This window comes from Xyrauchen texanus, chromosome 14, assembly GCF_025860055.1.
Source record: "Xyrauchen texanus isolate HMW12.3.18 chromosome 14, RBS_HiC_50CHRs, whole genome shotgun sequence".
NCBI classification, from domain to species: domain Eukaryota; kingdom Metazoa; phylum Chordata; class Actinopteri; order Cypriniformes; family Catostomidae; genus Xyrauchen; species Xyrauchen texanus.
In genome coordinates, this window is record NC_068289.1 from 45,722,359 (window position 1) to 45,736,653 (window position 14,295).

General features: G+C 40.1%; 1 protein-coding gene across 2 annotated transcripts in view; it reads left to right on the plus strand.

Moving 5' to 3' along the window:
- Positions 1-14,295, plus strand: part of LOC127655273 (zinc finger protein 385B-like) — a 186,732-nt gene that overhangs the window by 40,185 nt on the left and 132,252 nt on the right. Inside the window, exons 1-2 of one of the 2 annotated variants that reach the window (XM_052142982.1) lie at positions 4,877-4,912; positions 5,468-5,785. In XM_052142982.1, coding sequence (XP_051998942.1) covers positions 4,897-4,912; positions 5,468-5,785 — 334 coding nt within the window. In that variant the 5' untranslated portion in view covers positions 4,877-4,896. Of the gene's footprint in view, positions 1-4,876; positions 4,913-5,467; positions 5,786-14,295 lie in introns of those variants that run through there. The other variant, XM_052142983.1, reaches the window with a different exon arrangement.

The following is a 14,295-nucleotide window of genomic DNA, read 5'->3' on the forward strand; positions in this document are numbered from 1 at the left end:
CCCTGCAGTAGGGGGAATTTAAATGACTGTGATTATGCAATGAAAATGAAAAGTACATGAAGATTTTGTTAACTGAAACAACAATACAAAATTACATAATTGGAAATAATGAAGCTAAATGAATACATATTCATCAAAACTAACAAAAATAAAATTATATAAACTGAAGTGTGTAATTTTCAATGTAGAAATTATTTCTTTGTCTCAGGATAATGCACAGAGATTAACAAGCCATTTGTGGGTTGATTACCCTGAAAAGTGTAAATAGTGTGTCTGTCTCTCAAAAGATGCACTATACTTATACTATAACACTTATATCTCAAATAACATGCATATTAACAGTGTGGGGTGAGGGTAAATATTCAAACATTTATATTTTTACCCATCCCCTATCCTCATTATTTTTATTTTCAGCCATACATTTTGTTAGATTCAACATATTAAAATCCAATTATTTTTGCTTACCCCCTTGAACCGGTTTACGCACCCCCTGGGGTGTGCTTTTCTTCCGGTTGGGAATCACTAACTTACACTTGTGGCAGAGTAGGTGTGTGCAATGGAACCATTATCTCTATTTGTATCTGGATCTGTTCATGTATCTGAATAATCTGTCTCTTTTTTTGGATAGAACTGGGTGTGGGCGGGATTAAACCGGAAGTGCGTCAAAACTAAATGAAATGCCCTGTTGGAATTTTGGTAGTATAAATATACATGGTACATAAGGAATTTTAAAATGGAATTAGCTGCGTTCGACCACCACTATAAGGATAAATGACAAATAATTAGATTATTTCTCTGAATAAATTTCACCACCATTAAAAGTAATACAACTGCTCATTGTATCCGCTCACAATTTCTATTGTACAGATCTTTGAAATCAAGTAAAGAGATTATTTATCAAAATATACCACAGTCAAATTAACTTTGAATACAAACAAGACTTTATTGCTAATCTAACATAAAACTAACTAACACATATAGACAAACATGAAAAACAGGTTGTGAGTAAACTGAACTTGAATGGAAATGATCTGTACAGAGAAAATGAACTTTATGGAGTTTGTAGACAATGCCTTGAGGACCATTGATACTTAATTCAGTGTAACTCGATTTGAAATCGGGTAACTCAAATTATATTAAAGAGACACCAGTACTTTCTGCGAAGTCTGGAGATGTACTTGTGGTTTCTTGCGTTGCTAGAATGTTCTGGTTGTTCCATCGATGTTTTGGACCTCCATTAAGATCGCGGATGTCGGGTTGTTGCTGGAATGATGAAGCAAGCTTTGAAGTGAGGCCTTCCGCCAGGAAAACTCACAACTCCCTCTCATGGGTGTGAGTCGTAGCGCAGAGAAGAAAGAACTCTTTTCGTAACTTTGTGTTCCGAGCTTCCTGAAATCTACATTGTATGGAAATTGAGGGGCGCCAGAGTAGGCTGCCAGCCACGAAGGCAAGAGGATGAAGAGAGCTAAAGAGAGGATTTGTCCGAGGCAGGGAGGCTTTTGTACTGTTGAGATTGGCCGCACCCCAAAGGTGTCCTGAACCAATCAGAAATGTCTTTCACGTGGTCCCTTCTGTCCCTCGTTCTGAAGGTGATTGATGAGCCTTTGTCTGTGAAGACTCCCGTTTCCTCTCAAAAAGTACGTTAATCATACATTATATATATCTCGGATACAACTGAATATATAAAAAATGAATTAACATGAATATTCCTGAAATGCCGAAAGAATCTCAACGATAGTAAAAATGATGTGCTTTATCATGAATGGTTACCATTCTAGAAATATGACACAAATAAGACCATATTTAGATTATTATAATCAATTCGTCTGTTAGCAAAGTGATTACAGGTCATAACAACATTATTTTCAGAATTATCTAGCAAGGCTAAATATTGTGTACATTTTGGTACAAAAAGGTAGATTCTGTGCATTTTAGAGAGTTATTTCAGCAAAGTACTGTTACTTTGTGTGAAATGTTCATGGATTAAGATGAGATGTCTTTGTATTAGAATTGTGTTGTTCATTGCAAACATGAGGGTCTCATAAGGGAGTCTGCGTTAGATCTGTGTCTTGCTAATGAGTTTTTAGCATGTGATACAGGAAATGTCTAATTTTTAAGTGTTCGTGTGTTACTAAATGAATGAAACAAATGGACTTCTTTTAGATTTCTGGCATGGGGATTTCTTCAGAAGAGTAATCTTTAATTCATGTGATGACCATTAATGTTTAGGGCATTCCTGATTTACAACCTGGACGAGGAGTAATTGTGGTCTGTCCACAGAACACTTCTTTGTTCTCAAGATGGTCAACATTAGCCAGATGCTGGTTTTAGCTAGACTTAGCTAGACATTGAGGAATTTTAGTGTGACTGCTGGCCTCTGAGCATGGAAATTAACAATTCTTCTGCCCATAAGATCCTACAGCCTAATACTTTTTTTTTTTTTTTTAACAGATTAAGATGAATTTTTAGGCTGAATTATTTTTGGAATATGTTGTGGTTTCTCATGGTATTTTAGATATTAATAGCTGCATGAAACAGAAAGTTTGTCTGTGCATGTATAACAACATTCTGGAGGCAAGAGGTGTCAAGCAAAATGTGAAATATTAAGCACACATTTTGCAGTGACTAATATATACAAATTCAAAATAAAATCAATATTGCCAACAAACAGGTGAAAGTCATATAAACCTATCAGGATTTTTTACAATAGGACATCATTATTTAGTTAAATAATAATAATAATCATAATTGTTAAATTTATTTAACATTAGTTATAGAGTTCAAGAAGCAGAAGAAGAAAATAAGTTTCTTCATTTTACATAAGGAGGAATATTCCTAAAAGATGAATACTCTGAGCATTTAAACTTTTATGGAGCATTTGAAGTTTTTTTCAGAATAAGGTCTTAACCAGTTAATTACCTTAATCGCTGATGTAGATATAAATGTGGTCAATTTTAAGAGATGGATCACGAGCTCCGACTTGAAATCATCACTTCAGGTCAGAAAATGAACATTGCGTTCTGGTTTAGGCTATAAATAAATACATGAGAATCACGTGTGAATAGTATGATACATTTAACATAGACATTTCAAGAAGTGGAAAGTGCATAAGATGCCATATCTTAGTTAATATTACACTTAACAAGCTCCAGACGTGCACAATTTACAGAGACCGCAAACGGAGTCGAGACCTGAAATCACAACATGCACATTTTCATTCATAAGGTTTATACTTAAGAAATGTTGGCTGCACAGATTTATAAACTCATTGTAATTTGGATATCTTTATTTAAAATGTTGCTTCATCCTTGAATGTTGCTTTTTGTATAATCAGTCATACAAATATTTTTTTCATATTATTCGGATGAATCCATTATTCGCATTGAAGTCATTATTCAGGCTTCGGGCACTTCCCTATGATATAGAATAGTGTAGAAGTATGCAATATGGGATGCAGCTTGGGCCCTGTGGTGCTTTCAAAACATTGTTTTGTACTTCAACTAATGAATACTAAATAGAGACCTTTTTTTTAACCAATGATAGTCATTTATTTCTATTCGGTTTGAAGACTCTGGTGACGCAGAAACTACACTATGAGGTAAAACCATCGAAAATGCTTTGAAACCAGCAAATTTAAAAATTGGTATGGTATCCATTAAGGCTACATGAATGATTGTATTGAAACTGAAATCGCAATATGGTCTTGCGCGATTACTAAACCTTAAAAGCTTAAAAATAGACTGCATTCAGCGATGCAGTTAGCGCTTTAGTCAGCATTGTGTAAGCAAGCGGCGCCCTCTTGCTGTCTGGATGGCACTATCCATTATTCATAGCACCACAATAGAACTTAAAAAAAAACTGCAATAACATAAGTGCAAAAAGATTTTAGAAGTACAAAGTAATATTTTTTCGCATCAATAATCATCCTTTGATATTTGGTTATTTTTTTTTTTTTTTTTTTTATATTTTTATCTACTATTTATATTTAATTGTGGCTCTCTTTATAAATGTGAAAATGTCATGTGTTCAACAGATCCAATCCATGATCAATGAAAATGACTTATTTTAGAATAGTTTTTGTACCACTTTATACATTTAAAAAAGAAATTGAGAGCAAATCTGTGATCTGATGACAAAGAATCGGTATCGGTCACATTTTTTGTTAAATTGGTATCGGACAAATTTTTTTATATCGCTACATCCCTAGAAAACATTAAGCTAACAATCACAGAGTGACAACTAGGCCTAATGAAAACTAAACTAAATTGAAAGTGCAAAAAATAAATAAAAATCATAGCTATAATAACCCTCCCTGGAACAACATTCCTGTTAAAGAAACATATAGCAGTCCTAACTCTGTCCCTACTCCTAAATTATAGCCAGAACTATATCCTGCCCCTTAAATCGGAGAGAAATTTTAGGTTGATAGGAATGGTTTTATTATGACGAATGAAGACCCTAACCTTAGCCCTAAGCCTAAATTGGATTGGTTGACAGGAATGCTGTTTATTGCCCGAAAGGAATATTGATTAAGGAATATGTGCTACTTAGCAAAATCATGGTCACCAGAGAGTTTGCTTGACTCTCTGCTCTCAGAGCTGACGCCATCCTCCTCGGGTGTTTAAGACCCATGGGCTCAAGATGTGAGTCGGGTCTCTTTGCAAAGGCAACAGATGGCACAGTAGGTCAATCCGCAGCGCTGTGCCCACTCCACAAGTGGGGAAGCTTGGCTTGAGTGTATAGAGGGAGGAGTCAGTGCACAGGGAGAGGAGAACATTCAGCCACCCGTGTAGCCCACACAAGTGCTCCAGACTTCCATGCTCACACATAGTCTCTACCTCTGTGGTTTTAGGATGTAAACTCTCCCCACCTGTTTCCAGAGCTCTGTGTGGGGTGATGCTGAATTCAAAATGTGAGTCACCAGAGTGAAATCTGGGTCAAGGTTGTTATAAAGGGTTGTTATAGTTTTTAATTAATTTTGTTTTTAATTTAGTTTACTTTGGTTTTCACGGTGATAGTTTTAGTTTTTTTTTTTTTGTGTTTTCATAATTTATTTTGCAGTATGTTTAGTATTTTTAGGCTGCCAAAGTTATTGCATTTCTGATATCATTTAGGCTAAATATGTTTAAAGTTATTACATTTCTCAATGCCACCTAGTGTACTGCTATCTAGTCTTATTTTCATGTTTAATAAATGTTTCTAATTTTATGTATATATATAATGTTATAATATACTATAATGATATAATAAAAAAATAACATTTGTTATGCTTTATTGTATTTTAGTTAGTTTTTGTAATCATAAAAATTTGTATTAGTTTCAAAATTAGAGTTTAGTTTCAGCTTTTCTAATTATGGTAACGGAAGTAAATGAAAATGTTTCATTTTAGTTTCTGTTAGCGATAATAACACCAATCTTATTAGGATTAAACACTCTCTACGGTTCTAATCCCTTTGCTCTCTCGCAGGTATGAAGACTCCCTTGAGTCCCACCCAGCTGATTGAAAATGGACAGATGCGTTTCACGTTCCCAGGCTGCATTGAGGTAAAGGATCCAAGTAACCCCAACACAGACATGCAGCTACAGCAGGAGAAGAAGAAGCTGCTCTACTCCCTCTGCGAAGTCTGCAACATCCAGCTGCACTCAGCTGCGCAGGCGCAGATCCACTATAACGGCAAGTCACACCTCAAAAGGGTCAAACAGTTGAATAATGGAGAACTGCCCACAGCGAGTGTCAGCACGGCCCCTGCTCCTCTCCATTCTCTCACCAGCAGTGCCAGTCAAGGTAAGACCTTTCAGTCTCAGCAGACCACCGTCATCCCCTCGCCAGGGGAGAGAATCCCCCTGTGTATCTACTCAATGCCTTGAAATGGCATGCCTTTTTATGTGCAGGCATAAACAGTTCTGATGGTAATGCACCCTGAGTTAGCATTTGACTCATGCCTGGGTTGTCATTTCTTGTGGCGTTTCTAAGGAGGTGTTTTTAGTCAAGAAGCAAGCAAGAAGCCATTTGGCAAAGCAAGTGCACACTTAAAGCATGTCTAATGGCAGGGACAATTTTGCTTAAGAGCACAAAGGTGACGGCTCATAGTTCATTCTTTGCAGTTTTTCAACCCACAACCTTCCGCTTTCTGGCCCTAAGCTTTAGCCACTATGCCACACCACTTTCACCACTGTGGTAAACAAGCTTTGTTTATAGGTCTTGCTTAGTCCTGACATGTGAGAGCCAGTGTCAGAAATTACCTATTTAAGGCTTAATATTTGCCCTTTAAAATGCAAGGGCATTTTTTATACTTCAGTTAAATCAATGAACTGAAATCATTCTTAATCTGAACAATTATTACAGCTACCAAGGATGGTTATGGCCCAGGCCAGTGAGGCCAGTGTCCCAGTGTTGCTGGATACCAGGGACATTGAGCTGTGAGGCCCCCCATTAGCCCAAGTAGTAATTAAAGTTGTCATTTAATTATACAGCCAATAATATAATAAAAAACAATAAAATAACTATATTGAAATTTAAGATGCATATAAATAACACAATTATGTAAAAAAATTAAGATCCCCATACAATTAATATTGAAGTTATTGATAACGGCTTAGTTGGTTGAGTATGAGTTACACAATTAGTGGTAAGGCGATCAGTGTTTGAATCAAATTTAGCATTTTTAATAAAGCAAGTAGCATGGGGCACATTTTAGCCACTTTCTGTAGCATTTTTGTTCCAAACACTGGTTAATATTTGACCCTGGTGACTTGTACACCATCAACAACCTGTCGACTTCTATAAAACATTGGTCTCTGATGAATAATGCTACATTCTCACTAAGACCCTCAAGAATAGCATGTCTGGTTAACACACCCTTGGTGGTGCTGGCATATGTAACTGGTGCGATTGGCAGCACATACACTTTACCAGTAAGTGACAGTTTATCAATGTGTTCACAGTCTGGTTGGTGGGCAGAAAAAAGCTGTTTGCTCTGTTGAGAAAAAACAAAGATGTACCTGTATTAGTGGCTCAGTTAGCAGTCGAATCTTGATGACATCATGGAGTTGGATCCAGATGCATGCCAGGTTACCTCCATATTTAAACAAACATGGAATTGTTTTGTGTGTTGCCAGGGAAACATTTTAGGTTGCCTTGATGAAAAATGGACAGAAGAACCATGAGAAGTTGGTGCTGGAATGGCAGGGAGATTCTGGCTTCCAGCAGCACAGTGTCAGACTGGTGGTGACCAAACATTCATTAGATTGGTGGAAAAGTAGCATACAGGCTGCAGACATTATACAGGCTTACTGTGCTGGAATCCATTGGAAAAGTGTGTGTGTGTGCTTTTCTGACTCTTATGTGGGAATGGCTGAAGCAAAATGGAAATTTTTATTCAGGTTAAAGAGCTTATTGAGCTATTAGCAAGTCTACTATATCACAATGACTTTCATAAGTCTCTGTATGCTGGTAAAATATCTGTGCTTTCCATATGAAGAATCCCAGATATGATTTTTTTCTTCAATGATCTCACCATCTCACTCATCTCTTTCAAGGCAAGTCAGTCCACTCGGCAGCCATCTTTGGAACAATCCCTGGCAGGCTGTGAAGCTATTTTTATGTTAGCAAGAGGCATAAAAGTACAGTTCATGTTGACTTAAATGGGCAAATCTCCAAAATCTCCAAATGGTTGGTCAAGATTACAATCAAATAACTTTTTTTTAAATGAGCAGTAAAATCTGACAACAATGGTATCATAAATTGTGCTTCTTTAGCTCAGATCACACTAAAAAAACACTATTTTTCAGGATGTTTCAGCTAATGCAAACGCTTGCTCTTGAGTTTACTGACAGGCGATGTCTGTATCTGAAAGGCAGGACTTCCTCTTCCACACTTGAAAGCATTCATGTTCGTAAAGCAATCGTCATTAAAATGACGCAAACACAGCACAAGGTTCGGGCTATACTTGTGTGGTATAGTTGTAAATATAAACTCTAGCCACTGATTCTTCACATGCTTGTCCCTGGGCAGTGAAAAAAAGGTCGCTTTTGATATGCACTTCAGAACACAGCGTCTTGTTGTCGACATGATGTTTTCAAGTTTTCCCTGGTGTCTGCGTGTGCAATGAGTGGGCGCGGGCAATTTGATAATTTTCCCTCTTGACGACACAACGAAAAGGAAAATGACTCATTGGAAAAACGATTCATTAAATTGACTCCGAGTCGACTCCTACTTTTGAGAGACAATAACTTTTTTTACGGTGAACTTTCATATATAAATCTTTGCAGGATGTTTTTGTTCACTTAAATCTATGTTACACACTACATGAAAGGTAATTTTCAAAATTCCATAATAGGTGCCCTTTAATGCTCCATGACACTGCACATTCAAATAAAAAAAGCCAAACTTTGATGTATATGCTGAAAATATTTCTCTCTCACTCCATTTATCTGTTGGTATGGATCTCATAGTGTGTGTATGTGAAAAAAACCTATGTGTGTTGATGTTAAGTGCTTGTGATTGACTCTGCAGTCAGGATCATTGGTTCTGAATCTTTAAACAGGCTACCCATTATTTTGTGTAGTCTGAGCCGGACATATGTAATTACAGCAGGGAGGATATGCCGAGCTTTACCACTGTGTCCTGTTGACTGACAATAGATCAGGCCTGCTCAAACTGTCGGGCCACTTAGGGAAACTGAGCAGCTCACTACTTTAATCTGTGTGCTAACTTTGATAGATAATTAAGACTATTTCTGCAAATGTGGCACAATTATTCACAATATATACTGGATTCCTTGGTATTCACTCTCTTTGTGTGTGTGTGTGTTTGTGTGTGTGTGTGTGTGTGTGTGTGTGTGTGTGTGTGTGTGTGTGTGTGTGTGTGTGTGAGTTTGGGTGGTTTACGAGTAATTTTTTTAGGTTACAAACTGGTAATTACATGGGTATAATGCTATAAATTTGGTTTATGAGGACTTTTGGTTTTATTTTTTTTATTTAAAAATACAGAACGTTTTTTTGTGAGGTTTAGGGGTAGGATTAGGGGATAGAATCTATAGTTGATACAGAATAAAAATCATTATTTCTATGGAGAGTCCTAATAAGTATAGCCCCACCAACGTGTGTGTGTGTGTTGCATTTGGCCCCAAAAAGTATTTGGACACTGTTGAAATGACTATATCCACCATAGACATCAAATCTTGAATATTTGGTTTCATTCTTGACTTTTAATGCTTAATTCACACTTAAAAATGTATTAATGTGGTTGCATTAGATGACAAAATATCAAATCACGTGTCATACTTGATATGCAAATGTTTTAGGTTTTCTCAGAATGAAATTATTTGTAACCAACTCAGGCCTGGCTCCACAGGGGCATTGGGTGGGCCCAATCATGAGATTGGCCCACCTTGACAACCACACCCACCCCTCCGGCTGTTCAGACCATCTGAAGGGTCCTATGTCCCGCCTCACATTTTAGAGCTGGAGCCAGGTCTGAACCAACTTGTCCCACTGTGATTTTGTGTGGGTGTATAATGTCACTTTCCTCAAGTTCATACAAGTGTCCAAGTAGAGTAATCAAATGTGTAGTCCAGCACAGTAACTATGAACATGTTTGGCAACCAGATTGTGTCCAAATACTTATTTGTCTTAATTGTGCATATCATACCTACTATATCTATTGTTTTATCATTTGAAACCTTACACATTTTTGTGAATTGTTTTGCTTGATAATGGGTTTGTGCCAACTTTCTTGCCAATGCCACTTGGTTTGACATTTTGTCATGTACTTTTAAATACATTAATTCACATGCTAAAGTGTGGTTTAATTGTACACCTACTTCTTGGAGCCACTACAAATGTGCATGTGTGTGTGAGTGAGTGTATAGGTGTGTGATTGAGTGTATAGGTGTGTGTGTGTGCGCGTGCGTGTGTTATGCCCTTGTTGTGGTAAAAGCAACAGTGACCACTAGATGGCAGTGTTATCATCTTGAAAATTATTAAGGGGACTTTTCATCATTACAACCTGTAAACAAAGCCATGTGAGTTCATTGCTGGTAAAGATTGTAATATTTTAACTGTATAGATAATTGCTAATTGCTATAATATTCTTAAAAATAATATAGACTGTCAGACCCATGACCTAGTGGTTAATGCACAGGCTCTGACACATTGAGCCATGGTGCTCATTAGGTGTGTAAATCAGAAGTTTCAGTCATGATCTGAATCGATTCTCTTAGCCTGTGATCCAATATTTGCCGATACTTCAAAGGCTGCGATGATATGATTTGTTTCACGGGCCTGCAATCGATATTCCGATATTGTGTGCCTATTTACACAATCAATAATTTTTTTGTCCTGAAATACAACCAAAATATAATTGATTATTTTATTCAGCTCTCTGTATACACATTGGGGCATCCACAAGAAAATAAGATACTTGAGATGTTGAAAAAAATTATACAGATAAATAACATAAAAAATAAAGTCACACACATGTGATCGTCATTCGTTTGATGACAGCAATTTTCAATTCAATATACTTACATACATGACTTGTTTCCAAATATCCGTGCCATCTGTGGTTTTCTTGGTTACAACTTCCACAGTTGTAATGAAAAATTGTGTTACAGTTTACTGGGATAAATGATAGTAAGGGTGTTGATGTGTAGATGTGTAACGTCTCATAACTGAAGTTGGAGCTGTGCAGGTCTTTCTCTTTCCCTCGTTAGTGCTGTTCAGAATGTCGACATTGTCAAGATGTTTCCCATGGTTGAACTTCTCCATGGTACTTTAAAATAGCAAATTCTTATGTAAAATTCAAATGGTTTTCATGCACAATGATATATATATATATATATATATATATATATATATATATATATATATATATGGAAGCCCAAATTAATCACGCACGTGAATCGCTCTGCATTTGTCATGAGAGCTCACATTTTCAGGAGTGCCCGGTTGATCGCCTCCACTGATCCTGTCAATGGACCTCGCATTTCGCAGGAAGCCCTGTTAACGAGTGCGCATGGATTGCTGAGCACAGTTTAGCTTCAAAGACCCCGCGCACATCTGTGTCCCACATGAAAAACATATTTAGCACTCGTAAAGTCAAATGAATGTAATAAAGTTGCTTCATCGCCTGACGGAAATGAGTATGGACTTGGCTGGCATGAGAGCATTAAAATAAAGGTACATCTTAAAAAAAATTCTATATTGATAGTTATTATAAAGATTTCATCTTTTTTTAAACAAATGTATTTATTTCTATATTTTAATATTTATTTAATGATTTTAATTTGGCCTTCCATGGTATTATTGTCTAGTTTGCGACAATGAGTTTAAGTCTCAAATGCTTTGAACTGTCACAGTAGAAGTTCATCTGTTAATGCTAATTCACAGATTTAAGAAGGAAAGTCCAAACATCTTCTAATTTCATTGTAGAACCCTCACGGGAAGGAGGACAGGAAACGAAGGTTCCAGGGAAAAAGGTAAGGTTTTTAATGGTTGTCTGTCTCACAAACAATTATAGAAAAACCAACACACAATAACACAAGCGCACTGGGTTGGCTTGCTCTGGTCGGCTCCCTCTGCTCTGCGGCCGCTGGCTTTTTCACCGCTCTCCTCACTCTACTGCAATTAGAGACAGGTGTTAGTCATAATTTGGCCCAGGTGTGAGCGCCTTACCGCTTCTCTCCCGACGGGCGCTTGACCACGCTCGCTGCCACATACCCCCACCGCCCGACTCAGGCCGGGCGCCATCCGCCTGCCTACCACTCCCCATTTCTGGAGAGGAAGTCGGCGGCAGCCATCTGCACCCCCGGTCTGTGGATCACCTTGAATTTAAAAGGCTGGAGAGCGAGATACCAACGGGTGATCCGGGCGCTAGTATCCTTCATGCGGTGGAGCCACTGGAGTGGGGCATGATCCTAACAGAGGGTGAAGGCCCGCCCCAGCAGGTAGTAACGGAGGGTGAGGACCGCCCACTTGATGGCCAAACACTCTTTTCCACGGTGCTGTACTTAGTCTCCCTTAAGGAGAGCTTCCGACTAATGTACAGCACCGGCGCCTCCCTCCACCAGCTGCGAGAGTACGCCCCCAGCCCTCTGTCTGAAGCGCCCGCCTGCAAAATAAAAGGGAGAGAAAATCAGGTGCATGTAAAAGCCGCCCCCACAAAGTGCAGCTTTAATCTGCGTGAACGCTTGTTGACACTGCTCCACCATTGACCGGATCTGAGCCCCTTTTAGTGAGATCAGTCAGCGGGCTGGTGACGTCCGAATAATTAGGCACAAATCTTCTGTAATAGCCAGCCAGCCCCAGGAACTGTCTCACCCCCTTTTGGTCTTAGGTCTAGGGCAAGTCGCAATCGCCGCAGTCTTTTCAATTTGGGGACGCACCTGGCCATGACCCAAGTGGAACCCCAGATACCGCATCTCCACACGCTCAACCGCGACACTTCTTAGGGTTTGCCGTGAGCCTCGCCGTCGCAGCGATCTCAGGACGCCCTCAGATGATGCATGTGCCGCTGCCAATCATTGCTATAGATGATAATGTCATCCAAATAGGCAGCGGCGTACGCTGTATGCGGTCTGAGGATCCGATCCATGAGTCGCTGGAACGTGGCTGGGGCCCCAACAAACCGAAAGGAAGCGCCACAAATTGGTGTAATCCAAACGGCGTGGTGAAGGCTGTTTTCTCGCGGACATTGGTGTCAAGGGATCTGCCAATAGCCCTTTGTTAAATCCAGGGTCGAGTAAAATCGAAAGCAGTACCTAACCGATCGAAAGCAGTTCATCAACACGGGGCATTGGGTACGCGCCAAATTTAGACACCGCGTTGACTTTCCTGTAATCCACACAGAACCTAACCGACCCATCACTCTTGGGAACAAGAACAACCGGCTGGACCAATCACTGTGGGATTCCTCTATTACGCTCATATCGAAAGCATTGCATCTAATTCTTCCCGAATCCACTTTCTTTTTATGTTCGGGTAAGCTGATAGGCGGCAACGCACCACCGCCCCGCTCGGTCTCGATGTGGTGCTGTATGAGGTTCAGACGCCCGGAGAGGGGAAAACACGCCCCAGAACTCTTTTGTAACTCAGAAACCTCTGTGAGCTGTCACGGTGAGAGCTGGTCCCCACAAGTGACCGGAGTGTTAAGATTGTAGTTTTGTTTACCTCCGTCCGAGCTCCGCCTCTCCGAACTACCGCGGGCCAACGCCACAGAGGCCGCCCTCCCTCCACAATTTCAGGAGGTTGAGGTGATATATTTGACGCCACGCCTCTATCGGCACGCTTGACTTCATAATCGAGATCCCCTACTCGTCGTGGTGACCTCAAACGGTCCTTGCCACTTGGCGAGTAATTTTGAGCTCGATGTTGGGAGTAATACAAGCACTTTATCTCCCGTGCAAATTCTCGTGAGCTGAGCACCCCTGTCATACAGCCGGGCGCTATGCTTCTTGAGCCTGGAGCAAATGCTCTTGTGTTAATCGCCCCAGTGTGTGGAGCTTTGCTCAAGATCAAGAACGTATTGAATTTCATTTTTGGCATTAGAAGGTCCCTCCTCCCAATTTTCACGGATGACATCGAGGACCCGCGGGCGCCGTCCGCATAACAACTCAAACGGGAGAACCCGTGGAGGCTTATGGACCTCTCGTACTGCAAATAACAGGGGTCTAGCCACTTATCCCAATTTCTAGCATCATCGCGGTACCTAATTTACTTAATCATGTTCTTGAGCTGCTTTATTAAACCGCTCCACTAGGCCATCTGTCTGAGGATGGTAAACGCTAGTGCGAATCGATTTGATGCCCAAGAGCTCGTGAAGTTCGCGGGCGCTCGTGGACATAAACGCTAGTGCTCTGGTCGGTGAGGATCTCTTTCGATCCCCACCCGGAGATTATCTTGAAGAGTGCCCCTGCAACACCGCGCGCGGAGATGTTGCTCAGAGGCACTGCTTCCGGATACCGCCGCCGTAATCCACTAGGACTAACACGGCCGATGTCCGCGTGCTGACCGCTCTATCGGTCCCGACGAGGTCCATCCCAATTCTTTCAAGGGGACCTCGACATCGGTAGAGGGCTTAATGGCGCTTTTGGGGTGGCCGGTGGGTTTACCAGCTGACATTCACGGCACGCCGCGACACCACCTGCGGACGCCATCGCCAATGCCCGCCAATAGAAGCGGCTATTAGACGGAGAAGTGTTTTTCGCTCCCCTAGGTGACCGCCATAGATATAGTGAGCCGCCTGGAAAACCATTTCCGACGGCTCCGCGGAATCAACAATTGAGTTACTTTTTC